The 27,409-nt window shown below is 48.6% G+C and overlaps 2 protein-coding genes across 2 annotated transcripts; one reads left to right on the forward strand and one right to left on the reverse strand.

The window, feature by feature from the left end:
- Positions 1-891: 891 nt before the first annotated feature.
- On the reverse strand, positions 892-15,079 carry RBPJL (recombination signal binding protein for immunoglobulin kappa J region like). The gene is made up of 12 exons (XM_078149159.1): positions 15,032-15,079; positions 13,659-13,786; positions 11,685-11,810; positions 10,141-10,211; positions 9,853-9,959; positions 9,390-9,564; positions 8,297-8,434; positions 5,616-5,725; positions 5,241-5,390; positions 3,454-3,609; positions 3,205-3,308; positions 892-3,034 (listed from the first exon to the last, which is right to left on the reverse strand). Exons 1-12 carry the CDS (start codon positions 15,077-15,079, stop codon positions 2,761-2,763), a joined length of 1,587 nt encoding a protein of 528 aa, XP_078005285.1. The 3' UTR covers positions 892-2,760.
- On the forward strand, positions 13,089-23,661 carry MATN4 (matrilin 4). Its single transcript, XM_020984092.2, has 11 exons — positions 13,089-13,735; positions 16,749-16,866; positions 17,154-17,726; positions 18,271-18,393; positions 20,354-20,476; positions 20,571-20,693; positions 20,963-21,085; positions 21,226-21,639; positions 21,989-22,141; positions 22,969-23,073; positions 23,253-23,661. Exons 2-11 carry the CDS (start codon positions 16,791-16,793, stop codon positions 23,309-23,311), a joined length of 1,872 nt encoding a protein of 623 aa, XP_020839751.1. The 5' UTR covers positions 13,089-13,735; positions 16,749-16,790; the 3' UTR covers positions 23,312-23,661.
- The last annotated feature ends 3,748 nt before the right edge of the window (positions 23,662-27,409 follow it).

Genomic DNA, 27,409 nt, shown 5'->3' on the forward strand with positions numbered 1-27,409 from the left:
CATGACTGCTGAGAGCTAATACAGCTTTGAAATTGGCAAATGCTACATATTAGGGCTCAATTAATTGCTCTGTTGATTATCTAGACTTAAGAAAATGATGGAGAAAATGTTCATAATGCAGATTAAACTTAATGTGTTGTGTGTACATTTTTTTCCTGGGAGAACCAGTTATTATATATTTGCCAGCACATCCTCGGATGATCAAATCAATGTTAGCCCAGGAGGGGAGAAGGGGGAGGGGCATGGTCAGGAAAGTTAGGAGTTGGCTGTGGGGGGGGGAATGGAGTTGGAGGGTGGTCTGACTTGGCACCAACTCCAGCTGAGGCTCTTCGGGAGCTCCCGGATGGGGTCACTTCCCTTCAATAAGCTTTAATTTTGTAAACATACAGAAAAGGAAACATGACCACAAAGGCAACCTGGTTTCATCAAAAGCAGGTTATGCCAGCCTAACCTTATTTTCTTTTCTTGACAGGATACTAAGCTGGCAGATGAGGAAAATGCTGCCGGTATAGCATACAAAGATTTTAGCAAATTGTTTGATGAACACCTCACGTTTTTCTTATGGCAAAATGGAGAGCTACAGACTAGATGTCAGCATAATTAGATAGAAATTGGTTGAATGGCTGGGCTTGAAGAGCGGTCAGTAGGTCAATGTCAATAGTGCCCTAGAGATCTGGGCTTGGCCCTGTGCAGTTTATTAATTTTATCAGTGACTTGGATAAAGGCATAGATGGCATGAACATCCAATTTGCAAATGACAGAACAGGGATAGATAAGCAACACCTTTCAAAGATGGAATCCCAGAAAGATTTCAATAGATTAGGACACTGTGCTTCATTTAGTACATGAAATTTAATAGGGATAAAGGTGAAGTCTTACACTTGACTTAAATACGAGATAGGGGAGAGGTGCTTAGATTTGGCTTTTTTCCCCTTAGATTGGTTTGAAAAGGATCTGGGGGTTCAGTGGACTTCAAGCTTGGTATGAATTAACAATGTTATATAGCAGAAAAAGCCTATTGTGATCTGGTCTGCATTAACACATGTCCAGCTTCTTGGAATAAGGAGGGGATAGGCCTGTTGTATGCTTCCCAGGTCAGATCACATATGGAGTACTGTGCTCAGCTCTGGTTGCCACAATTGAGAAGGGCAGGGAGAGTGTCCAAAGAAGGGCAGCCAGGATGGTCAAGGGCCCATGCAATATGGATGTTGGTTGAGGGAATTGGGGATGTTTTTCCTGGGGTGGGGTGTGAGAAGAGAAAACTCAGGAAGGACAGAGAGCTCTCAGGTATTTGAAGGGCTGTCACATGGAAAACGGACTAGATTTGTTCCGTTTGCCCACAGATGGCTGAAGTAGAAGCAATTGGTAGGAGTGACAAAGAGGCCCATTTAGAAATGAAGTCAGGAATAACTTCCTGAAAGTTAGAGCCATTAGTGAGTAGGAGAGGCTGCCTTGACTCTCCTTGGTTAGCTTGAAGAAAGGGCTGGATAACCTCTCATCAAGTATGTTGTAGTGGGGAATCTTTGGGATCTGGGTTGGATTAGATCCACTCTGAGATACCTTTTCCCCCTGAAATGCCATAAGCCTGTTTTCTTATCTGTAAAATGCAAATACCTGCACTCCCTTCTATCACTGCCTACCTATGACATAGATGTTTCAAGTATTGCTAGCCTCATTTTACAGGAAGCTGGAGTTTGTAAAAGGGATGTGACTTGCCCCAAATCACTCCAATGGGGATCTGAACATACTTCTAGTTCCAAGCCCAGAACTCTTTCTTCTACCCCACACTGTCCTGGTGATGACAGAATTTAGAGCTAGAAGGGCCCTCAGGGGTTAGCTAGTCCCCCTTTGACAAATGAGGAAACTGAGGCCCAGAAGGGGGAAGTGGAAGATCAAAGTTACAAGGTTATTAAGAAACAAAGCTGGGATTTGTACTCAGGCCTCCCAGCTCCAGGCATGGCTCTTCTCCCTGCACCACGTTAAAGTAGAGTCTGTGCGTGTTGGAGACAGTGAGTGGATGTTTGAAGGGTTCCATGCCTGCAACATTTCCATCTCTAGCTGGAGCTTTTATATGAGGAAAGGAAGTATCCAGCAGAGTGTGTGAATGTGAGTGTCCAGCAGACCAGTCACGTGGTCATACAGTAGGTGCTTCATAAATGCTTGTGGACTGATTGATTGAGATGAATTAATAGAGGGTACAATAGCTTTGCTCAGGCACGCCTGAATGTCCTCCCAAAATGATTGGCAGTCTGTGTCTCATTAAATTTTTTAAAAACTCTTAAAGTGAAGTTTAGTTGCTATTTAAAATATAAATTAAGTTTTGATAAATAAAAATAATGTCCTTTATTGTTGCATATTCAATTAATGTTCATCTTTAAAAAATGTTCCCTGTGGGCACACCCTAATGAAAGGTGTTGCACACTCCTGTGGTATCAACACAAAGTGATAGCATGAAAAGAGCATTGTATACGGAGTCAGAAGGCCTGGGTTTGCTATTATTACTTGTGTGTTCTTCGGCAAGCTACTTCCTTTCTCTGGCCCTCAGTTTTCTCCATGTCCAAGTGAAGGGGTTGTACTAAGAGGACCTTTCAAATCTCCTCACTGTAAATCTGATGATCCATAGGAAGCCCTGGACCTCACTGAAGCCTGGAGCATAGGCTGGTTCTTGGGATGTGGTTTATGGGCTAAAGAAGGTCACCCCATGACCAACAGTAACATTCCCTTACTGCAGCCCAACTGCTTCCTGCCCCCACCCCTCCCCTAGCTCTGGATGAAGAGGTGGAAATTGGTTCGAGTAAACTCATGGTGGATGCTTTCCAAGAGGGCGTCTGCATCAGGAGGTGGCTCAGGGGCTCCTGAGGGGACTGGCCGGCCGCTCTGCTCTGGAGTAAAGGTGAAGGAGAAGGCGCTGGAGTACAACAGTCCATCTGCACGAACCAGGCTCACTGGCACCGTAATGGGGGTGCGCAGCCACCGCCAGGCACTACCAAAAGCCGCCACATCGGGTACCACACATACCAGGGACCGGGGACTCCTGGAGGCACAAGTCAGAACACAAGAAGTCAGAGCTACAAGGAACCCTAGAACATGAAATAGATGAGATCCCAAAGACTCAAACATAACCCCTTCATGTTACAATTGGGGAAACCGAGGTCCATAGAGTCAGACTTAAACTCCCAGAACCTCCCCAGTTACCATCTGTACCTGTACATGGTCTCAGCCTCCACGTCACCAAACCACACCTTGAGTCCTGAGTGGAAATTCTCACCCAGCAGCTCCAAGGTTGCTACGTCACCCCCACCACTAAGCTGTGGGGCAAAGGGTCTTGAGTCAGGCTAGCACTGGGGACAAGGGACCATAACCCTCCCTCTTGGGAAGTGATATGGCCAGATAGTCCCCCTAGACTGGGGGAGGTGGGGGAAAGAGTTCCTGGGGTTGTGTCCAGGTGAGTACCTCTAAGGTACTGATGAGGGGCACTGGGGTGACAGGCTCCCGGGGGCAGGCAAGGTTGGTGCTGAAGGAGAACTCCACTGACTCAGTGCCAATGATGGTCCAACATGAGCTGTCATTCAGCAGTGCCCTGTTTGCTTCCTTGGGACAGGGTGAAGCCTAGGAGAAAGTGCTAGAAGATGAGTGATGAGGCAAGGAGGGGCAGGGGCCATCAGTGAATCCCTGGGGCAGACAGGAGCAGATCCCCATCTTCCTACTCCCCTCTACTCCATCTGCAGTCCAGGAATTGATCTTAACCCTACCAACTTACTGTGTGACCATGGGCAACTCACTTTCCCTCTTGAGACCATATTTCTCCCTCTTGCAGAATGAAGAAATTGGAGGATATTTTCTCTTTATAATATCTCCCATGGAGATCTCTCTCTCACTGCCACAGATTCAATTACCACCTCTATGTAGATATTTCTCCAAGCCTCATGGATCTTCCAAACTTCAGAACATTTCCAAGTTCTTTCAGAAAATCTCTATCAGAATGTCCTATCAGCAAATCACACTCGAAGCCTCCAAAGCAAGGCTTTCTCCTAAATCTAGTCTTTCTGAATCCATTAGTTCTGTCTGTACTGCCAGCACTGAACTCATCACCTGTGTTTTAATGCCTGGGATTCTTTTTGACTCTCCCTGCTCCCTCACAACCTTTCAGTTATCAATCTCTTCCAAATAGACCGCGAAAGCATCTCTTGTGTTCATCCTCTCCTCTCTAGTCTAATGGCTGCAACCCTCATCTATGCCCTCACACCCACCTGCAAGACTATTCCAATCGCTTCCTAACAGGTCTTCCCATTACTAATCTCCCACCTGCCATTCACCCATTGCAGCGTCTGACAGAATAATTTTTCTGCTCTGCTCTATTTTCTGCCCACCCCTACCCTACCCACTGAACAACAACAAATATGCCAGGCCTTGGGCTCAGAATTGGGGATCTAAAGATACAAAAGAACACAGGCCCTGCTGCACTCTACTGGAGGGTATTACATGTACCCAGATAAGGATGAGACAAAGCAGGATATTTTAAAAGTAAAGAAGAGACCCGGATAAAGTGCTCTAGGAAAATTTAAGGGGAGAAAGATTCATTTCAGCTGTGAGGCAGTGGGGTAGGGGTTGGGAAAGAATGTGATATTACATGGAAAATATGTGGAATCTAAAGGTAAAGAAGGATGTCAAAGGATGGAGATGGGGAAAGAATGGAAGATGATCCAGGCACAGAGGCCGATCTGTGTGAATGCACAGAGGTGGAAGAGAGCTCCTTGAGTTCAGGGGACAACCAATAGTCCTTTGACATGGCTGAAATGTAGAATGCATTAAGGAGAGGAAAAGGAATTAAGCCAGGGAAGGGAGAATGTAGCCAGAAGGTAGAGGGGAATGAATGCCAAGCTAAGGCGTTTGTATTTTACGATATGGCAACAGAGGGTCACTGAATGTTTTTGAGCAATGATATGATAAAATTTGAAAAGACTACTGCATTCAGATTGTTTTGATAGCCCTGATATTCTGTGAAGTTCATTCTGGTGGGGAGAGGAAAGAATGTTTGAAGACAAAGGTCCTGGGTTCAAATCCCAGATCTCTTCCATGTGATCTTGGATGTTATTTAACCTCTCTGGGTCTCAGTTTCCTCATCTGTAAAATGAAGATGTTGGTCTAAATGACCTCAAAGGCTTCTTCAGCTCTAAATCTATGATCCTGTGTCCTGTATTTTAAGGTCTGTCCATGATCTGCTAATCTCCCAGTTTCACCTGGAATTGCACAATCTTTTCCATGGCAAGGCACAAGTAGGTACCACCCCCTGGACTCCCGCCTGGGAACTGGAAAGCACATTTGTGCAACTGGGAGATTGGTTCATCTACATCCAGGAGTGCACACTGTTTGGCCACTTTGCGGATGATCTGTGGGAGAAGAGGAAAAGAAAGCATCAAGGGACCCAGAGAGGACTTCAGAGCCAGACCTGCCCATTAAGAGGCCAGGACACCCCCCAATCTCCCAAGGGTCCTTTTTGAGCCCCTGTGATGGCTGCTCCTCCTGCCCCCACCCTATACTCTGTGGTCACAGTCACCCTCCATGTGGACCAGAAAGAAATCACCCAGGTCTAGTCTGGTCACTCAAGTTCATACCATGGGGGGCAGGGTGATGCCTGTGACTGTGCAGACCAGCTGTACTAGAGAACCATAGCGAACATAGCCCTCTTGGAGAGGGAATTCTCCCCGGGGACGATGATTATCAGCTAAGGGAAAGGAAGATGGTGAGTGTAGAGGCATCAGGCCTCCTCCCCAACCCCACCTCCAGTACCACATGTGGACCTTTTGGTCAGGTAAGTCTGATGTTAGGTGACAATAATAATCAACACTGATATTTCTGAGGTGCTTTATGGTTTACAAAGGGCTTTGCAGACGCAATCTCATTTTAGCCTCATAAAATGATAGGTGCTGTAAGAGTAATCCCCATTTTACAGAGAAGACTGAGGCTCAGAGAGGGGAAAAGACTTCCCTAAGATCAAACAGGTATTAAGAGACAACATGGTATAGTAGAAGGCCCACTGGCTTTGAAATACTATGGCCTAGATTGACATTCCAGTTCTGCTACTTAGTATCTATAGGACCTTGGATGAATCATTTGAAAATAATTGCTACAATGTCTCCAGTACTTTACAATTCACAGAGCACTTTCCTCACAACAAACCTGTGATGTGGCATAATGGAAAGGGCAATGAAGTTGGAGTCAAGGGACCTGGGTTTGAATCTCAGTTCTTCCATTAATATACTGTGTGACCTTGTCCAAGTCACTTCCTCACCTGTAAAATAAAGTGATCTCTATTTTTTTTGCCTTTTTTTTTGATGAGGCAAGGTCACACAGCTAGTAAGTGTCAAGTGTCTGAGGTCAAATTTTAACTCAGGTCCTCCTGACTCCAAGGTCAGAGCTCTATCCACTGCACCACCTAGCTACCCCTAATTAGGTGATCTCTAAAAGGAACTAGATGATCTCTAAGGTCATTTCCACTCTTAATTCATTATAATATCTATATCCTATATCTACAACTTTCTCTATATGTGTGTATATATGTACATACATATATACATACATATACATATTTATATACACATATACACACACACATCTATTTATCTATGGCAGGTAGGTGGCACAGTGGGTTGAATGCCAGGTTGAAGTCAGGAGGACTCAACTTCCTGAGTTCAAATCTAGCCCCAGACACTTTCTAGCTGTGTGACCTTGGGCAAGTCACTTAATCCAATTTGCTTCAGTTTCCTCATCCTTACAATGACCTGGAGAAGGAAATGGCAAATTGCTTCAGTATCTTTGCCAAGAAAACCCCAGAAGGGGTCACAAAGAGTTGGACATGACTAAAACAACTGACCTACATACGTGTGTGTGTGTGTGTGTGTGTGTGTGTGTGTGTGTGTATGAAATAAGGGGTGGGGAACCTGCGGCCTTGAGTTCCCTACCCCTGATATGTGTGTGTGTACTATGTAATTATGACTAATTCATAGTAATATGTTGCTTTAAGGTTCACAAAACTCTACCTAGTCCTATGAGACAAGCATTCTTGTCTCTATTTTCAGATAAGGATATTTCTCCTGAGTCCCTGCTTTCTTCATCAGCAAGATGAGGATACCCACACTGTTCCTAGCAGCCCCATAAAGGGCTGATGTGAAGGTCAAATAGGATCCTAAAGGGATTTAGTAAAGGCCATGTTGTTATATAGGGTGTCCCAAAAGTCTTAGTGTGGTTTCTAGCTCTTAAAACAAATTGTACTAAACATTTTGGTATATTCTGTATAAATGCAATCTAATGTAAACACAATTACAAGTATTTGGACCTAGGAGTGAATTTTCCCAGGGGACCTGGGGATTTCTGTCCTCTTGGGAGACTTTGGATGGAGTAGAGTTGTATGAAGGAGGGCAGGTAGGGGTGGATTGAGGAATCTCCTTGGGCCAAAATTGGTGACTAAGTATTCTTACTACCAGAATTGGGAGATAACAGAAGTCAGGAGAACTGGGTTCAAATTCTGGCTCCAAAACTTAGTGCTGTGACCATATGTAAGTCACTCAATCTCTCTGAACCTCCCTTGCAATAAGGGGCAACAATTTTTTTTCATTCCCCATCTCACAAAGCTGTGAGCAAAATGCTTTGTAAAGGTAAAATCACTATAGAAATATTAGCTAATATGATTACATGTCTGTATCTCCCCTCCTCCAAGGAACAATGAATTAGAAGATCTCATTCTCCTCTAAATTTCCCCCTTCCAGTTAAGGATGGCTTGAGAGAGGCATTGGAGGTATGGAGGAAAGAGGCCTTGGCCAGGAGTCAGAACACCCCTAGCTCTGTCCCTACTGAGCTATGCTACCCTAGGGTAACTGACTTCTCTGATTCTCCTGTGTAAAATGAGCTGACCTCTGGGATCCCTTCTGGCTCTGATTTTATGACTGATTCAGTGATTCAGCAAGAGGTTGGTTGTGACCTTCAGCTTGGGGTTGGAACGTAGGCTCAGTGCCCAGATGGGCCAGGCACCTTAGTTCAGAGGAACACTCAAGTTTGTTGGCTATGGATGATAAGACTACAGATCCCCCCCCTTTGCTACCCGAGGGAGAAGGTAGCAGTACAGATGACTCAACTTATTCTTATCTCCAAGACCCTAGAGGGCGCTCAGTATCATAACTGATGACCCACAAAGCAAACACAGGAGACCTGACTGTGGGGAAGATACTCCTCTTTTGGGGGTTATTTGAACATGGATGGCAGATAGAGGTGTGAGTAGAGCTGAACCCAGGTGCAGTACCCAGATGCAGGGTGAAGGCTGCCCATTGTCGGGCACTGGCGATGAATGCACCGCCCTCCACAGACAGGTACCGGGTAGAGACAGTCTGGGATCGAAGACGGTTGAAGAGAGACACCTTGGACCCGGAGGAGATGCATACTGTGGGGGAAGGGGCTGGTCAATGCTACCCGCTCAAGTTTAGCTCCTGTCCTTTTCCCACTACCCCTCAACATGGGAGTGGGTACTAGGTCTGTGCCTTATTCACAAGACCCTTCATTATCTCCTCATCCCTTCTTTGCCGACATCCCCTTAGTACCTAGATGATAGGAACAGGGCCTAAAACTGTGATTTCATTGTCATAGGGAAACTACTAAGTCAGGAAGCCCCCTCTGTGAAGGCAGATCAGGACCTTCACTGAAACTGAATAGTTTTATACAGTTGCCCAGAGCCCTGAGAGGGTGAGTGACTTCCCCAGAACAATGCAGTCAGTATGTACCTATGAGGAAGAGGACTCTACCAGCCTCCTGGCTCAGCTCTCTATAAACCATACCTTGCTGCCTTTCTATAGAGCTCAGGCAAGTATGATCCAGCTCAGATATAACGTGGGGAAACTCCCAAGATTTAGAGTCGGATAGCTCTAGGTCCAAATCCTGACTCTGCTACTCACTATGTAGGTTACTTTCAACAAATCTTTTAACCTCTCTGAGCCTTGATTTTATCTTGAAATCTTTTCTTAGCTCTGAATCCCATAATGTTACTTCTTACTTCTAGCCCTCATTCTTCTTTCCAGTCTCAGAGCCCAAAGAGCAGGTAAGACTTGGTGCTTTCATTGTCTAATTGTGAATCTTGTCTCCGCGGCCTGGGAACCAGTCACTTGACCTCTCTGGTCATCTCTTGAGCCCCCCAGGCCTGGATTCAGTGGGCTCTCCAACTCTGACTTTCTACTTTTGAGGGCTCATTCTAACTCTGAGATTTCATGACTCCGTGATTCCCTAGGCCCTACTCCCTCATTTTACACCACACCCTTTCCTTCACCCCCAGCTGTTTCTTTTTTCTCTCCCCTTTCCTAATCTGCAGCCCCACTTCTCAGGTCCAGGTTTATCCCCTAGCTCACGGTCTGTGTTCTTCAGGGACTGCTTCTTCTGAGATGGCTTGGAGATGACCTTGATGAGGCGACTGTGGAAGGTACCTAGCTCTTGGCCTCCTTGCAACACCAGCCTTAACACCAACCGGAAGTGCTTTCTCTTGTCCGAGTCCGAGATAAAGAGAGCTTTGGCGCAGGCGAATTCCTAGCCAGTCGGCGAAGTGGGCAGCTTTGCCTTTGTCCTGGGGCCAGCAGGCTCAGTGAAGCCTTGGCTACCCAGTTGAGGATGGCTTAAAGAGCCCCCAACCCAAGCTCTCCCAGTCACCCTGGCCCCCTTGGACTGCCCAGGTAGGTCCCCTTCCTCCCTAAGCCCACACCAGTCCCTCCCGTCCAGGTCCCTGCCCAAGGTCATTGTCTGGGGGAGGAGGAAATGCAGCACCCCCGGCCCCCGACAGTGGAGATGTGGGGCTCTGCTCAGCTTTCCCCTCCTCACTCTAGAGTCCGGTTGCTTCTCAAAGCTCAGCTTTTGCGCCTCCGCGGAACCGCCGTCCAACCCCATGTAACCGCAGACCGTGCATCCAGCCTCCCCAGTCTCGTTTGCTAGAATACACCGCAGGTGACTGATGAGACGAGGTTGGAATGTACCATACAGCGTACTCCTGTGCAGTGGACTCAAGGGGGCGCTGTGGAGCTGCGCCTTCACCGTCTCGTCCCTGCTGACTCCCAACCCCTGGCTGGATCTGGGAGAAGTTGTGGAGTTGGTCCTACTTCTCCCACTCACCTTGCCCCTGTTCCGGCTTCAGCCTCCAGCCTGGGCCCGTGAGATACACGCAGGGCGGCGGACAGAAGAACCTACGTGGAGAGGCTGTTGTCACCTCTGGGCCAAGGGAAGGACCGACTGATAGGGGCGGGGAAGTGCTTGGATATGTCCCAAACTGTTCCGAGTCCTCAGAAAGAATCTTAGAAATTATTTAGCCTGGTACAAAGTGGAAAGAGCCCAAGACTTGGGAGTCAAAGGAAATGGGTTTAGATCCTAGCTCTGAAACTTAGTAGCTCTGTGACCTTATCAAGTCACTTCTCTCTGAGTCTCAGTTTCCTCATCTGAAAAATCCACAGTAGACTTCCTACTACACAGTAGGTCTACATAGTAGACCCACCTTAGAGAGGTTTGTAAATAATCAGCTATACAAATAACTGATATCTATCTTTATTTTTTTTTATTGCTACCCAATAAAGTTCATATTACCCATGAAGACTTGGCTAAAGAAATGGAAGAAAAATGTTGGATCAGAAAAGGTGGGGCCACTGTATTTGGAAAAGGAAAAACAACCGATTCACACCTGGAGCACTGCCTGAGTATTCCTGAAACATTTGAAAGACTTAGAGGGAAACCTCAAAGGTAGGTCCCTCTGTAGAGGATTTATGGAAGAACAGGGACAAGAGTCCCAGAATGAAAAGTGGTGGATAGGTTACCATTTGTATGTATCAACAGAAGTATCAAGGGATAAAAATTAAAATTCACCTGACATTAAAGGCCCTCCACAATCTGAAGGCACCCTAACTCTTCAGCATGATCTCTGCTTTCTATTCTCCATGCATTGTAGATTCCAACCAAAGTAGAAGTCTTTGCTTCCCTAGGATATCTCATCTTCTCTCCCTTCCATGCCTTTGGTCACTCACTTCCCTATGCCTGCAGTGTCTCCTACCCCCACTTCATCTGTTGTTCTTATGAATAATATATCCCTTTAAGCCCAATTCAAATATCAGCTCCTCCTGTAAGTACCTTGAGGGCAGATACTTGCTTCTTTCTTTTCTGTGTATTCTTTTGTGTGTATTTCTTTTGTGTGTATTTCCAGCACTGAGGGCAGGACCTGGCATAGTAGGGTATAATCTTAAGAAACATTCATGGAATTGTATAGAATCAAAACCTTCCTTGAGCCCAAAGATAATAAATACCTTCCCACTCAGTCCTTGCACGACTTTTTACTTTTTTCCCCTCTGTTGTGCTCATGCAACTGTGTAAATTATTTTCATGTGTTTGCCTTATTCCCTCTTCTAGCAGGAGGAGGAGAAAGTGCTATCTCACGGAAACTGGGCACCTGCTCTGGGCCTGTGCTCTATACAAGAGTATGTGCTTAATATAAGTTTGTTGAATGAATTAGCTCCTTTAGTTGACAGTTGAGGAAACTGAGAAATTCCTTGCCCAAATCACAGAGAGTTGGTAGATGGGCTAGGTACAGCCTGGGGATGCTGCGGGGTACAGTTAGAATGGGAAAGGGAAAGCAGCCATTGTGGTTCCCCAGCTTTCTAATCACCCTCTCCTACCTCTTCTCGCTCCCATAGGACTTCTGGGCCACTTTGGCATGTAGAATCCTCACGGTCTGTTCTGACTGCATCTGTAGACATCTTCTCACCTGGCCTCGAAGGAGGGCTGATGGCTCTGGGGGTGACCTAGGATAAGGAAGAGAAGGGAAGAAGGGAAAGGAGGAGAAAAAAGAAGAAAGCAGCATTGAGGTCAGTAGCAAGGATCTATGAGAAACTTGGACTTGTCTTGAGGTTTCAGGAAAGTCTGGGTAACCAGAGGTGGGCAGGAAGGGGGAGCTGGGGCATCGCCACAGGCTGTGGTCTAAATATTTGGGCTGCTGCATGTTGAATGGGCCCTTCACAGAGCCTTAGCACTGGCCCCTCTGCAGTGCGACCACCCAGGCTCCCCCCAGCTGGTGTGGCTCAGTGCCAGGCCAGGCCAGTGGCAGAGGAAGCAGGGCCTACACAATAGCTGCTCTTGTGCTCAAATGTCAGCTGCCCTCTGCTCCAGCTCCACCCGCTCCTATTCTTGAGGGCAGAGAAAAAAGATCCAGGGAGAAGGGGGTGAATAAGGGTGTTGGGTGGTCAATAAATGACTGTGAAAAGGGCTAAATTGTCCCTGCCGGTACTTCTCTCCCTGTCTCCCCTTCCCCTGCATCCAGGTGTTGTCCCCTAGCACTGTGTCCAGACATCCAATGGAGAATCCATCCCATAGCATGAAGTCCCAAATTTTGGGGATGGGTGGTCCTACCTCTCACTTGTTAGACTGCTAGCAACCAACAACTAGATGCTCCTACCTCTTGTGGTGAGGGCCTGAAAACTTCAAGCCCAGTCCCTCCCAATACATTTCCCTCCCTGGTCCTAGGGAGACCAAGGGACTATGGCTTAGTGGGCACAGGGGTAGATGCCTGCTGGATCCCAGGGACCTAACTGAAAGGTTCTAAAAAAAAAAAAGGAAGGAATAGGGTCCCAAATCCCACCCATACCAGACCGGTTCCTGGACAGAAAAGAGGGTCGTGCATATTTCACAGTTGCTCCCACTTTGGCCTAGCCTTTTTTTTTTTGTTAAGAGGTTCAGAAAGCACCCCTGCGACCATTCTGCTAGAACTAGTGCAATTTCTATGCTGAAGTGGTGCTGGGGGCTCCCAGGAGACAGAGAGAAATGGGACCGTTTTTCCAATTCATCCAGGATGACCCAGCTGCATCAGGTCACGGAGGTAGTGAGCCGGCTCATCCTGTCTCTTTTGGACAGCCGGATATGGGAGCTTGGGTGTCTCCAGGGAATCCGCTAGGGGTAAGGGTGGGGGCCGGTTATCCGAGGTTGCACAGATCAGGGGAGGCCCGACGAGACTGAGGAAGACTGGCACTTTTCTCCGCGAGCCTCCGGTTCTCCCAAATCCCGGAGCACTTAGCACAACACCTAGCATATGGCTGGTGCTCAATAAGTGCTTTTTTGACTGACTGGCGCCTGGTATCGTCATTCCAGGTCTTCCGGGCAGGATCACCCTCGGAAATACAGTGCTCCCGCTCCCTGTCCAGCCCTTCTCTGGAGCAGTCCAGAAGAGGAATGTGTTGTTGGAATTCTCTTGCATTCCAGCAGAAACTGGCTATCCTCCCCTCCCTACGCTGCAGAGCTGAACTGTGTGTCGGCAGAGAACCGAGTTTCAGTGAGTCTTGATTTCTCTGCGACGAGAGCGTAGCGAGGTCCCCTACCCCACTACAAACACACACACACACACACACACACACACACACACACACACACACAGACACACACAGACACACCCTCACACGGTAACATACGTGCACACACCACCGGCCCCGCCCCTTAGCTGGGTCTGTGAAGTCCCCCCTTCCACCCCTCCGAGAGGCGAGGGGTCTCTCGAGTTTCAGTAGGAGGGGTCGACTGCTCCCCTAGCCCCCGAGTTAAATGCGACCTACGCTGCCACTCCCTTCAACCTCGACCCGGGGGAAGTAGCCCACTTGCTTCCCTACCTGTTCCAGCAGGACAAGGGGCTCGGAAAGTCTGTTTCGTCTTGTCTCTGATTCTCGGAGCTCTCTAGCCTGCCCAGGTGAGTGAGGGGCCCTGGGGGCAGCAGAGGGTCTGCACAGAAATCGCAAGTCTTTTAATTTAGAGAAATATTCCACAGAGTCAGCCTTGGACTCTGATCTAGGGTGTCCCCCAAGAAAATTCTCCCGCTTTGGTGGTGATTTCCTTATACGACAAAAGGGTTAACTTCTTTATCTTGGGGAGAGATTGTTCACTGATCTTTTCCTGTAACCTTGGGGACATTGCCTAATGGTACTCATTCCAGATCTTACCGTTACTGGGGCACCACACAGATATGAGCCCTTTATCTCAAGGTCCCACAGTTAGTGAAGTAGGCACTGTAAATCCTTCAAAGTTCTAGGAATCAATCAGACCCTTACCTCTTATCTAATGGACTATGTTACCGCACAGTCCACCTTTTTAAAAAGAAATCCTTCTCTGAACCTAAAAAATTCCTTCAATTGGACACCAGTGAGAGGGAACCCCAATTTTTCTCCTAAACCCAGAGATCTCTCATACATATCACCCATATCAGTCTCAATTACCTGTGTTACCCATCCTCCTCAAACAAATTCCTCTTCTGAATGATTGTAGATGAAAGAGAACTGGGCTGGGCAGAGCAGTGTCAGGAGACCTGGCTTCTAGTTCGGTCTCTGCCCTCAAATGTGATATGGCCCAGTCATTTTCCTTCTCTGAATTTCAATTTCCTCTTCCATAAAATGAAAGGATTGGACCAGACAGTCTCCAAGGTCCCTTCCAGCTTTGATACTCTGTAATTCTCAAAGCCATAGGAAAGGTAGAGACCAGATGGCAGGGCAGAGTATCATGGTTTCATGTTAGAGCAGGGAATTGTGGAGAGAGCATGGGGGACCTTGGGATGACCCAAAAGTAGTTGCCACGTGGATCTCTTGACCCTAGATGGAAGTCTTGGTTGGTGGAATGAGGAGAGGGTGAGAAGGACTGAATCAGACCCTTAGAATGTTAGTGCTAGAAGGGATCTTAGGACATAGAACAGCTGGAAGAGATCTTAGAACAAGGAATTCTAGAGCTGGTTGACTCCTTCAAAGTCCAACCTCCTAAATCTGAAGAAGAGGAGACTGAGATTCAGACAGGGGTAAAGGCTTCTCCAAGGTCACACATCAGGTTAGTAGATCTTCTGACTTCCAGTTCAAGGGGTCCTTCCACCAGACTAAATTTATTCTCAAGAAAAACAGTCGTGAGAAGGGTAAAAATGTGAGAAGGAAGAGGAAAGGATGACTGCTCCCGGAGCTCCAGCCAAGCACCCCCCAGGGATGCTGTTGCCTTTTCCTGGTCAAACCAGAGGAGCTCGCTCCTTCTGGCGCTCCTTCTCCTGCAACTCGCACATCTGGATTCAATACGATTGCACGTGACTGCCCTCAACCTGACCATAAGGGTCCCAATGAGCACAGGTTGGCCAGCCACTGTTTGGGAGCTTTTTTTCTCTCTTAAATCCGAGCTCTACCAAGACTCTAGCACCCTTAGTAGGCTGGCCCCGGAAGCCTGGCTAAAAATAGTTCCATTCACCAAGCCACGCGCCAGAGCTGGGGGAAGCCAGCTGGAGCAGTGAAAGGAGAGGGGTGGGGCCTGAGCCAGCCTCTTTCTGAGAGAGAGAGAGAGAGAGAGAGAGAGAGAGAGAGAAGAGAGAGAGAGAGAGAGAGAGACAGAGAGAGACAGAGAGAGACAGAGAGACAGAGAGAGACAAAGAGAGACAGAGAGAGACAGAGAGACAGAGAGAGACAGAGAGAGACAGAGAGAGAGAGAAAGACAGAGACAGAGAGGAAGGAAGGAAGGAAGGAAGGAAGGAAGGAAGGAAGGAAGGAAGGAAGGAAGGAAGGAAAAAAGACTTGGAAAGTAGGACCAGTGGGTACACTCTGGCTGGCCTGGAACCTTCACCTCATCTCTGAATGGAGGCTGCTCAGCCGGGCAATAGTTTGCTATAGAACACAGGTTGAACAAAACCTCCCAATTCCAAATTGTGAGTAGACTCAAATACAGAAAGGCTTGAAGTCTGGGAACCTAGATTCTAGTCCTGGAACTTACAGTAATTGGTTTCATAACCTTGGACAAGTAACTTTTCATCTTTGGACCTCAGTTTCCTCTCCCATAAAAGAAGCAATTTTTTTCTAGCTCTGATATTTTAGATTCAAAGGTGAAGACTCCAAGTCAAGCCGGAGGAGTGCCCCTGGGGGACTGGGGGCTTTCAATTGCGTGTGTGTGGTGGGGGACAGGTTCTCTCACCCATTCCTCCCGGGGGATCCATGGCCGCACTCCTGGAGCCCGAGGCCTACGAACCCCGGTTACTCGCAATTCTGAGCTCTCACAAGCTCTCGCTTTCTACCCCTCTGGCCCCCCAGCACTGCGCTGCATCCCCGCCCCCTCCTGTCTTGCTATTTCCATTCTGGGCACCTTATCTCCAAGGCCTTGGGACTGCTCCCCGCCCAGGCCCACCTCCCCGCCTCCTCCCCCTATGTTTGCTCTAGGCTCTGGCACCTGCTCCGCAGCTGCTGCCTTCCCATGCTGGCTGCTAGGTGTTTGGCCCTAGGTGTTAGGGCTGCCGCTGTTTGACCTGAATGGAGTCCCTTGAGCAGCGCACTGGAGGTTGGGAGTTAGGAGGCGAGAATAGCCACCAAAGAAGCAGGCCACACTGTCTGCAATTGGCTTCTGCATGGGGTTTCCCCAGCTCTCTAGGAGCTAGACATCTAACAGCAGTGCTTAGGCCAAAGTTTGTCTTGGCTGCCCCATTCCCCTAACCCCCTTCCTCCCGAGGGCATGGCCCTCCCTTGTGGCCTGAGGTCTGGAACAGGAGTCTGGGGGTGGGGAACTGACGGTAGGTGGGAAGCCGCACAATAATGTGCCTTGTCAGCCTCATAGTTAGTGGGAGCTGGGGGAGAAAGGGGAGGAGACCCGAGCAGTGGCAGGTAAGGGAGGGGAGAAAAGGGGAAGTGCCAGGAAGCAGGGCCCAGCTGTTTCAGGCTCTTGGAATGACTACTTACTTCCCAGCCTTTCTTTTCTAGGTTACGTCTCAGCTTCTTTTTTGAACACCCTTTGTAAGCACCATGAGGCTAACTCGCTATGCACTGTTGCTTATCCTTTTACTGGTTTCTGTGAATGCTGAACAGCAAGCTGCTCCAGGTAAGTTGAGGATGCTGCTCGACCACAATCAGGTGAGCTAGGGGTGGGGGCATTCATTCAGTCATTCATTCAATTATGCATAGAGATCTTGCTGTGTGAAGAGCCCTGGGCGAGAAGTTGGGAATCTCTGAAGTTAGGATGGGACTCAGGATTCCTCCTTTGTGTCTGCTTGGGCCATTTGTTGGTTCCTGTTCCCCACCCCAGTAGAGGGTGGAGCTCACAGCTAGCTCCCCGGATTCATCTTTGGGAAAGCTACCAGTCACCCGACCTTCTTCCCTTCTCTTCAGCAGGCTCGAAGTGCAGGACAGGACCCCTGGACTTGGTATTCCTGATAGACAGCTCCCGTAGTGTGCGTCCTTTTGAATTTGAAACAATGCGTCGTTTCTTGGTGAACATTATTAGGGGTCTAGACATTGGTCCCAATGCCACCCGCGTTGGCGTGATCCAGTACTCAAGTCAGGTGCAGAGCGTCTTCCCTCTGGGAGCTTTCTTCCAAAGAGAGGACATGGAACGTGCCATCCATGCCATTGTCCCCCTGGCACAGGGCACCATGACGGGCCTGGCCATTCAGTATACCATGAATGTAGCCTTCAGCGTCGCCGAGGGTGCTCGCCCTTTGCAGGCCCAGGTGCCTCGTGTCGCTGTTATAGTGACTGATGGACGTCCGCAGGACCGGGTAGCCGAAGTGGCTGCCCAGGCAAGGAATAGGGGTATAGAGATATATGCAGTAGGAGTACAGCGCGCTGACGTGGGGTCCCTGCGCGCTATGGCATCACCTCCGCTGGATGAGCATGTTTTCCTCGTTGAGTCCTTCGACCTTATACAACAGTTCGGCTTCCATTTTCAAGGTCGATTGTGCGGTAAGCAAGGCCTAGGCCTCGAGAGGGAGAAGACCTCTGTCTTGGTAACTGAGCCTCGATTTAGCCACACCCAATCTCCCAAGGTCCGGCCCACTGCCACATCTGTTATTACTCGAGGCCTTCCCACAAGTTCAGCTTATCTTTACCCCATCCATTTCCTGGCTCAGCCCAGGACCTGAACCTTTAGGTTAAACTGGTTTCATCCCTTCACTACTTAAGTTCTTCCTCCCATGCTGCCAGAAAGTGCATGTTGAGTCTCTCACAGACCCCATTCAGAGGTGCTGGCCTTTCCCACCCTAGCCCAGATGATGCACACATGCCTCACTCCCACAATTAGGATACAGGACCTGTCCCCTTCTAGCTCTGGGGCTTTCTGCATGTGAATCATTCAGTCTACCGGCTCTGCCTCATCTTATGCACTTTTCTCTCCAGTCCTCTCTTTCTCCTCACCGAGTGTGAAAGTGGGGTGGGATGGGACAGCTCAGAGAGCAGCGAGAAGTCACAACTGACACCCCCCTCTCCCACCATGGTCCTATGTCCCCAGGCGAGGACCTGTGCACAGACGGGACTCATGGCTGCCAGCAACTGTGCGTCAGCACACCAGGCTCCTTTCACTGTGCCTGCAACCCCGGTTACCGTCTGGCTCTGAATAACAAGAGCTGCTCTGGTGAGACGCTTCCTCTAGGAAACAGTAAAGTCCCATTGTGACCTGATCAATTCCATTTAATTCGATTTTTATTAAGATCCTTCTATGTGCTGGTGATATAAAGATGAAAAGCACCAGTCACTTTCCTTTAGGAGTTTGCAGCTTAGTAGATGTGTGTGACATAAACACAAATACACATGAAACCAGAAAGATTAAACTTGCTTAAACACCATCAGAAGCATCCAGATAGGTCAACACATAGGAAGGTGGACCTGGAGTCAGGAAGACCCAAGCTCAAATCTAACCTCAGCTACTTACTAGCTGTGTGAACCTGGGCAAGTCACTTAACCTCTGCCTCAGTTTTGGGGTTAGCTAACTGCTTCTGTGGATAGAATGGTGGGCCTGAGTCAGGAAGACATCTTCCTGAGTTCAAATCTGGCCTCATACACTTCCTAGCTGTGGGACCCTGGGCAAGTAACCCTGCTTGCCTCAGTTTCCTAATCTATAAAATGAGCTGGAGAAGGAAATGGCAAACCACTTCAGTATCTTTGCCAAGAAAATCCCAAAAGGCATCAAGAAGAGTGACAGTAATGAACAACAACAAACACCACCATAGTCAGGCACCCCAGGGACCTAGAAACAACACTAGGCCCTGGAAGTGAGGACAGCAATGTTCTATTCTTGGATCAGTTGCTTCTCGTCTTAGATTTTTAATTTCCTCTGTAAAATTAAAGGACTGGACAAGTCATTATCTCACCCTCTAAGGCTCTTTCCAGCTGTAGCATTCTATGATTTTGTGACATTGCCCCTCTCAGAAAACCTCTACTGAAATGCCCCCGGCTGGCTTTCCTTATTGGGCCTCATTGTATTTTTCCCATCTTTTAATGATGTATGGTTAACAAAGGCACTTTCCTTACAACTACCAGTGAGGAGGTTAATGCAAATATTACCATCATTTAATAGGCTAGAAAGTTGAGGTTCAAAGTAGACAAGTGTTTCAACTTGCTGTTCTGGCAACTTATGCTTCATTCCTTCAGTGGTCCCTTAGAGTCTTTATAGTTTTATTTTAATTCAGGTGTGCAAATTCCCTCCATGAATTTACCTCTGTAATTCAAACACAACATATGGTTTTAAAGAATTGCCTGAGGCACTGAGAGGTTGAATGATTTGCCAGTAGTCTGGCAGCTAGTATGTTACATGTTAAAGGCACAACTCAATGCAGGTTTAACGATTTCATTCATAGCCATTAGATTAGATGCTTAGTGCCCATACCCTATAATTATGTATGTATGTATGTATGTATGTATGTGTATATGTAGTCATTTACTATTTCTTTCTGAGCATTTGTCTCCCCATTAGGCAATAAGCTCTCAGAAGGTAGGATCCATGTCTTAAACTACTCAGCATTCCCTCTAGGATCCCAAACAGGGCACATAAGACAGGCTCTAAGCAAAGAGCTTCTTGACAGACCTAGTGGTCAGTGTTTGAGAAAGGGCTTCCCCACAATTCAATTCAAGGTCCTACTAGGCTTAAACCTGGGAATATGGACTGTAACTCTAGGCCCAGATAATAAGGACATATGGGACTATCTCCTTATTAGTGGAGATCAGTGCCCTGCAAAAGATGAAGAAGGCCTTCAAGTCTTTTAGGAGGGATGAGCTGTGTACAATTAAGTGTCATGCAAGGTAATATTAGCTCATGCTTCTTCATCATTTTGAGAGTTGCAAAGGGTTTTTTCCTGACAGGACTGAGAGGTAGTGCAAATATGACTGGCATTTTACAGATGAAGAAACTACACAGTTAAGTTAGAAAGCGTCAGGGCTAGATTCTGCCCTCAGGGCTCTCAACTCTGTCTAGCACTCTTCAGTTTATACTGAAATGGAGATCCCATGTACTCTAGGAATTGGGGAGGAGGTGAGGCTCGGAAGAGGGATCAGGAAAAATTGTGGATTTTATTAAGGAGACCTCTCTTCTCACATAGTCATTGATCATTGTGAGGAAGGGACCCACGGCTGTGAGCACCTCTGTATCAAATCCGACGGCTCATACACCTGCGGCTGCCGAAAGGGCTATGCCCTCCACTTGGATCAGAGGCACTGCACCGGTGAGTGAGAAGCGAAGTGCCCGTGGCCCCAGCAACCCCTGCGCTGCTGCGTGTCCCCGCCCTGAGTGGCCTTCCCTGTCTACCCTTTTGCCAGTGATTGATCACTGCAGCTTTGGAAATCACAGCTGCCAGCACGAGTGTGTCAGTTTTCCAGAGGGACCTCGCTGCCGTTGCCGCCAAGGCTTTGACCTGCAGCCGGATGGCAGGCGCTGTCAGCGTAAGGAGGGTGGCCTTGGTGTGAGTGACTGCGTGCCTCTGAGAATGTAGGGGTAGCTGGGAGAAAGGTGGGCGGGAGGAGGGAAGACAATGTCCGAGGAGAGAGGAAAGAAGAGAAGAAAGGGGTGAGGGTGACGTCAAAGAGCTTGCTTGGAGAAAAAGGGGAGCCCGTCTCCTTATGCGCTAGGGAAAAGGGGATCCCTTGGAATACAGGCCCGAGGGGAAGAGCAGCAGTCGCTCCACTCTGATGGGGGTGGGTATCTGTTTCAGCCCGAGACTACTGCAATGGCATAGACCACGGTTGCGAGTTTCAATGCGTGAGTTCGGGAAGCTCTTACCGTTGCATTTGCCCCGAGGGCCGGCAGCTCCAGGCTGATGGGAAGAGCTGTGACAGTGAGTTAATAGGGGGAAGGGAGCGCACACAGGGAACCCCCTACATAGAAAACTGGAGACTGTTCGGTCCCTGATGCCCTCTACGAGGCTCCCTTTGGCACCCTCCAGACCTGCCCCTCGATTGGCTTCTTCTCCCACAGGGTGCCGAGCGGGCCATGTCGATCTGGTTCTGGTAATCGATGGCTCGAAGAGCGTCCGACCCCAGAACTTCGAGCTGGTGAAGCGTTTCGTGAACCAGATAGTGGACTTCCTGGACGTGTCCCCTGAGGGAACACGTGTGGGGCTGGTGCAGTATTCGAGCCGCGTGCGCACAGAGTTTCCTCTGGGTCGCTATGGAACCGCAGACGAGGTGAAGCAAGCTGTCCTGGCTGTGGAATATATGGAGAAAGGCACCATGACCGGGTTGGCGCTGCGCCACCTGGTCGAACACAGCTTCTCCGAGACTCAGGGAGCTCGGCCCCGAGCCCAGAATGTACCACGCGTCGGTCTAGTCTTTACCGATGGCCGCTCCCAGGATGACATCTCAGTCTGGGCCGCCAGGGCCAAGGAGGAGGGTAGGACCAAGGAGGAGGGGTGGGGAGATTCGGAGATCTATAGAAAGGCTATCCTGAAAAAGAGGGAATGGATTCATAGTGAAAAGAGCCTTGGGGTCCGAGAATATGGGCTCTGATCCCAGTTTTGACCGTTACTACCTGTGTGACCTTGGACACCTCCCCTCTCTGGGCCGCAGTTTCGGCATGCATAAAATGAAGCGGTTGGGCTAAAAGATCTTCTAACTCTAAATTCCATGATCTTCAGGGGATGCCCCCTGTCCCCAAGTGGAGGGGCAGTATCTTACTTCTTTGAGGTCCTGGATGTGGGGGTTCCCCCCTGGTTCTTACCCCAAGTGTCCCTGGTCCTTAGGCATCATCATGTTCGCGGTGGGGGTAGGCAAGGCGGTGGAGGAGGAACTGAAGGAGATCGCATCAGATCCCCCAGAGCAGCATGTTTCCTATTCGCCTGACTTTAGCACTATGGCACATCTGCTGGAGAACCTGAAAGTCAACATTTGTCCTGGTGAGAAGAGCCTCCCCAACAAAGAAAGGCAGCCAGTGTCAGCCCCAATTAGCGCTGCCAGTCTCCCTCCTCTCTTCCCTCTGGTGTAGTGGAAAACTCATTAGACCAAGGGTCTAGGCCCAGGAGTGGGGAACCTGCATCCTCAAGGCCACGTGTGGCCCTCTAGGTCCTCAAGTGTGGCCTTTTGACTGAATCGGAAGTATGGCCCTTTGACAATCTAAACTTCCAAACTTCAGATTCAGTCAAATGGCTGCACTTGAGGACCCAGAAGGCCACACGTGGCCTCGAGGCCTCAGGTTACCCACCCCTGGCTTTAGCCCTATCCCTGCCGCTAATTCGATCTGATACTTTAGGCAAAGTAGCTTCCTGTCTCTGAGTCTCAATTAACTTTTCTGTAAAAAGGAAGGTAGGTGGGGTTGTACTTGATGTTGGTGAAGGTTAGCAAGGGCCCTGGGTTTGGAGTCAGAAAATATGAGTGAAAATCTCTACTCCCCTACTTACTATCTTCGTGAACCTGGGTAAGTCATTTCAATCAAGCAAGCAACAAGCATTTAGTAAAAGCTTGCTATGTGCCGGGCACGGCGCTCCACCTTCACCTGGTTCAGTTTTCTCCTCTGTAAAATGAAGGGGTTGGATGGATATCGATGCTCCCTAAGTTCCTCTGTGTTATTCTAAAGTTCCCCAGTCCTGGGCTAGATGGAGTAGGATTTGGGGAGCAGAGTTTTGGGGAGCTAGTTATCTTTGCGTGGCCCAGGATCTGCTGTTCTTTCTTCGGTTCCACAAAGAGGAAGTACTGCTCATTTGGCCTCCCTATGTCTTGGTTGCAGAGGAGGGGAAAGGGGTCACTGAGCTGCGCAGCCCTTGCGACTGCGAGAGCATCGTGGAGTTTCAAGGCAGTGCTCTAGCAGCGCTGGGGAGTTTGGAGCAGAAACATATCCTCTAGAGCTCATGGCAGGGACCGGGGGGAGAGGCGGGGTCTGAAGTTTCAGACAGCCCCAGGGTGGTGAAGCCCCAAAGGTATTCCAAGATCCAGTGGCAGGCTCTAGCCCGGGGTAGGGGTCTGAGGCTGGGAAGGGGAATAAAGACCAGAGAATTTCCTTAACTACACCACTGACCCAGCTGACGGCTCGATTGGAGGACCTGGAGAATCAGTTGGCCAACCAGAAGTAAGGGTCGGCAGCAGCTCGGACCCAGGCCTGCTTTATAGCCTCTCTTCTGTCTTTCCCCACCCATCCGGGGGACTAGGCCATTTGTGCCGGCAGCCTCCACAAATGGGCTAGCGCGCTAGAAAAGCACCGGAGGCCTGTGTCGCTCCCGCACACTTCAATGAGACTCAGGCTGGCAGAGAGCGGCGCAGGCTTCACCTACAAAAAGCTTGGGTTAGCCGCAATTTCGGCGTCGGAACTCCGATGACAGTATCCCCTGGCAGGGGCCCAGACCCAGGCCCTTCCATTCACTGTGTATTTATGTATTATTGGGGGGTTTTTTCCTATTTTTTTAAAAATAAAAACCTTATTGCTCCTCCAGTTGCTATGTTAGTGTGTCTAGCCGCTGTTCTACCGCTAGAAAGCAGGAGGGCCGGGCATCACTCCCCATCCCGCGAGGATCACCCAGCACCTCACGGATAGTGGAGAGTGCAGTCCAGTCCCCGCCTCCAGCCAGCCCAAGCTGCTCGGCGCCGGGGCGTCTCCCCAAGAGAAAGGCTCTTTGTGTGGGGGGCAGGCTGGCGGGGCCCGGTTTCCCAGCGTTTTGTTTATTCAGTGGAGAACAGATGACTCCTTATGAGCTGAGCTGGGTCTGGGGGTAGAGACCTGTTGCAGGGGAGAGGCAAACGGCGGCAGGAAGTTTCCCTCTCAGCGAACCCCCAGGGAGCCTGTAGCTCTGGCCGAGCTGTTAAGACAGCCCACTGAAACCCATTAAGTTTTCTCCACTGCAGGTTACCGTTCGGAAAGAACTGAGGTTTGATTGTGTGAAGGGCTACTGAGTCATAGACGAAGAACACTGGGCCTGTGAATCTCGGTTCGAATTTAGGGTGCATCACTTGCTAGCTGTGAGACGTTAGGCATCCCATTTTTCTCTCTCGGCCTCAGTTTCGCCGTCTGCAAAATCAGAGAGTTGGCGGACTAGCTGATCTTTAAGGTGCTTTCTGGTTCTAGACGTTATTTTCTCTCTCCTGAGAACAATTCTATTCTCCTTAGCCACAACTTACCCCTGTTCAGCGCATCCCAACTGCCCGAGGGTCTGTCTGGTCCTCAACGTCCTCCACACTGTCCCGAAGATTAGTCCAGGTGACAGCACGCAAGTTGTGCAGCCTTTGTTAGCAAACATGGTTCCCCGAGCCCTTTCTCTTCCTCTCGGTGGACTGAAATTCACTCACTTTTTCTCTTCCCTGGACTCAGTGTAGACATGAATCAAATCTAGTAGAGGGCACTGGTTTTAGGGCTGGATTATAGCTGTCTCATCCCCAGGCCCCAAAGACTGTGATGTGACTTGTTCTCAAGGTTGGAGAAAGGTTGGGATCCCCAGCGCAGCACGTGCATTCGAGGATCAACAATCCATTAAGACCGAGGAGGAGCTGACAATTTTTTTTTCTGCCTCAGGCTTCCTTCACGGCCACCAGGTGGCGCGATGAACTACTGTTTGATCCAGCCTAGGCCAAGGGATGCTAAGTTTCTTGGCAAAGGGAAAGGGAGAACAAGATTGTTCTGGGCTCTGAGACCCGTGGCCCAGTATCTTTCTCCCATTTTCCCACGGTCAGTTGCCAAATCCTAAAGCTGCAGCTTTCTGTTCTCTTTGGGCAAGACTGTGATTTCCTTGGTGTAGAGAACACCCAGTGAGACAAATTCCCCAAACTAGTGTAGCTTCCTACCTGTTTTTGCAGCTCGTAGTCTTAGAGAGATGCCTGGGTTACTGAGGAGTTGTCTGAGGGTCATCCAGCCAGCACGGTTCAGAGGCTGCTCTTGACCCCAGGGCTCCCTGACTCCACCCACCGTGCTGCCTCATCCTTGCTGTCTCCTGAAAGGAAAGTAAACAGTGCAAAGAGTGGGTCTGGAGTCAGAAAACTGAGTTTGATGGACAGGTGTGCCATTAGCTTTAGGAAAGGCCTAAGGCCAGAGACTTTCCCTTTCTGGGTCTCGCTTTTCTCCTCTGTAAATGAGGGAGTTGGACTAGCTTCCTTCCAGCTAAGACACTTTGTGTACTAAGGTCTCCTCCAGCTCTGGCATTCTACCCTCTATGTTCCAAGTTTCTTTCCAATCCAGCTCTGATCCCTAAGATTTTAGAGTAGGTCAGTCGAACTTATCTGTCCTATTGGCTGTCACCAAGCCAGAGGGTTGGGCAGTGTATAGAAGGATCCAGTCTTTGGTTTATCTGCCTGCAGTTTTCTCTCAACCCTATCCCCAAATTACTTGTGGTTGGACTCTGCTTTGGGCCTGCCAAGGATAGGGCTGAGGTAGCAGGACAGAGGCAGATCCATAAGGCACCCAGCCTGGGAGTTTTGGACTAAAGAGGGGTGGCTAAGTTCATGCCATAGGAGGAGCCCTAGTGATCATCTCCACATATTTAGTGGGGAAATAGTATAGCTCTGATTCCATCCAGAGGTTTTCCATCTGTCAGATAGCTACTATTAAGGGAGGCAGTGACTTCATGATGGGAAGGAGGAAAATGGACTCAGCATCGTGCTTCAAGTAGGGAATGGACTAGATGATCTTTAAAGGTCCCTTTTTACTAAGATTTGAAGAATTCATGAGTTTTCAGATTCTGTGTTCACAGTTGTCAATGTCACAGTATCAAATCCCATTCAGGGACTATTAGTCCAAAACTCTGTGAGTCTAGTTCTGATTCTAAGATTGAATGAGTCCAAGTCTATCTGATCCAAAGATTCTCTTTCTCATGTTTTATCAGGCTATGGTAGGACTGGGGACACCCTGAGGGAGCAGGGAGAAGAGGGACCTGGTGGGAGGTCTTATCTTCTCTGTCCCCTCTCAGTCTGTTCTGCCCCCCCCCTACAAGCAGTGGGTCCCCTCTGCTAATCAGAAGCAGGATTGAGGTTGTCACTGTGCCCTGCTTTGGCACTGTTTCCCTCCCTCCCGCCTGCACCCCATGGCCAGGGTTGAGCACCTGTAAAAAGGTTAGAGAAACAACAAACACAATGGCTATCAGTGAAACTGTCAAAGGACAGTTGAGTCAGCAAAGGGGAGGAGAAGGAAGAAGAAATAGGAGACTGGAGACCATGGCATGCATAGATTAGATGAAAGCACTTGGGATATTTTATTTGGAGGGTACTTGGGGGTGGAGGCTGGGACAGACTTGGCAGCTGCCTTCAAGTAGTTGAAGAGCTGTCCTGGGGAAGAGGGGATTGACCTGTTCTGTTTGGTGCCAGAAGGGAGAACTAAAACCACTGGCCACAGACAGGCAGATCTTAGCTCAGTGAAAGAGAATGTCTGAGCAAATGGAGTTCCATGAACATGGAGGTATTATACAGAGACTGGATGACTGGTTACTTATCAGGAATCTTATCAAAGGGCTTCTTGCCTCAGACATGGGGATGGTCTAGGTTACCTCAGAGTTCACTGTCTATGAGGTAAATTTATGTTTCCATTTATAAATTTGCATTTCAATATAATTGGTTTGCTTTTTATCCTTTGTTTTTACTCTTTGAATTCAAAAATATTCTTCTCAGCAGAGGTACCTAAATTTTACCCCCCCCCCAAAAAAAGTTCAGGACTGATGCTTAGGCGTATCAGAGGAAAAATGAAGCCCTCCTAGAGTAGTTTGTATTTTAACATAAGACTCTTAACAGGATTTGTTGGCAATATAGCTGACCAATGGGGAAGTACTTGAAGGAAGGCTATCATAGTAATGCCTAGTCCATATATGCTTTACAAGAGTTCCACTCCTCCTGAATCTAAAGGCCATCACGCATCATCCAATAGCTAATATAGTACATGTAGCATAAGGCAATCTGAGGGATGCAGAGTGGTCATCATTAATGCAATGAACAGAGTAGAATGGAGCTAATATAAGAAAACTTCTTGGCAGGGTTAAATTTTGAGCAGAAGTTTCAAGAAGGGATGGTGAAGTAGGGGGAGGGTGTTATTTGACTAATGAGGCTAAAAAAGAGAGTATAAGGAGGAAAGTCATCAGAACTGGGATTGAGAGCCTGGGACTCTGAAAGCCTGGGGAACATTCCAGTTTGAAGGTCACTCAAGTTCTCACCTATCATCACCTTGGACTGTGCTAGGACTTCAAACATATTCCCTTCCCTGA

This window comes from Phascolarctos cinereus, unplaced genomic scaffold, assembly GCF_003287225.1.
Source record: "Phascolarctos cinereus isolate Bilbo 61053 unplaced genomic scaffold, phaCin_HiC Scaffold_2;HRSCAF=192, whole genome shotgun sequence".
In the NCBI taxonomy this organism is placed as follows: Eukaryota; Metazoa; Chordata; class Mammalia; order Diprotodontia; family Phascolarctidae; genus Phascolarctos; species Phascolarctos cinereus.

Excerpts from the sequence above, each read along its gene's own strand:
- RBPJL (XM_078149159.1), bottom strand. The coding sequence starts at position 15,079 with ATGTGCGAGTTGCAGGAGAAGGAGCGCCAGAAGGAGCGAGCTCCTCTG. Across the intron at positions 8,435-9,389 it reads GTCCCTGAAGAACACAGACC|TATGCATCTCCTCCGGGTCC; the intron begins GTGAGCTAGGGG and ends CTTCCCCCACAG. Across the intron at positions 3,035-3,204 it reads GAGGCTGAGACCATGTACAG|GAGTCCCCGGTCCCTGGTAT; the intron begins GTACAGATGGTA and ends TTGTGCCTCCAG.
- MATN4 (XM_020984092.2), top strand. The coding sequence starts at position 16,791 with ATGAGGCTAACTCGCTATGCACTGTTGCTTATCCTTTTACTGGTTTCT. Across the intron at positions 18,394-20,353 it reads GAATAACAAGAGCTGCTCTG|TCATTGATCATTGTGAGGAA; the intron begins GTGAGACGCTTC and ends CTTCTCACATAG. Across the intron at positions 23,074-23,252 it reads GGGGAGTTTGGAGCAGAAAC|TGACCCAGCTGACGGCTCGA; the intron begins ATATCCTCTAGA and ends TAACTACACCAC.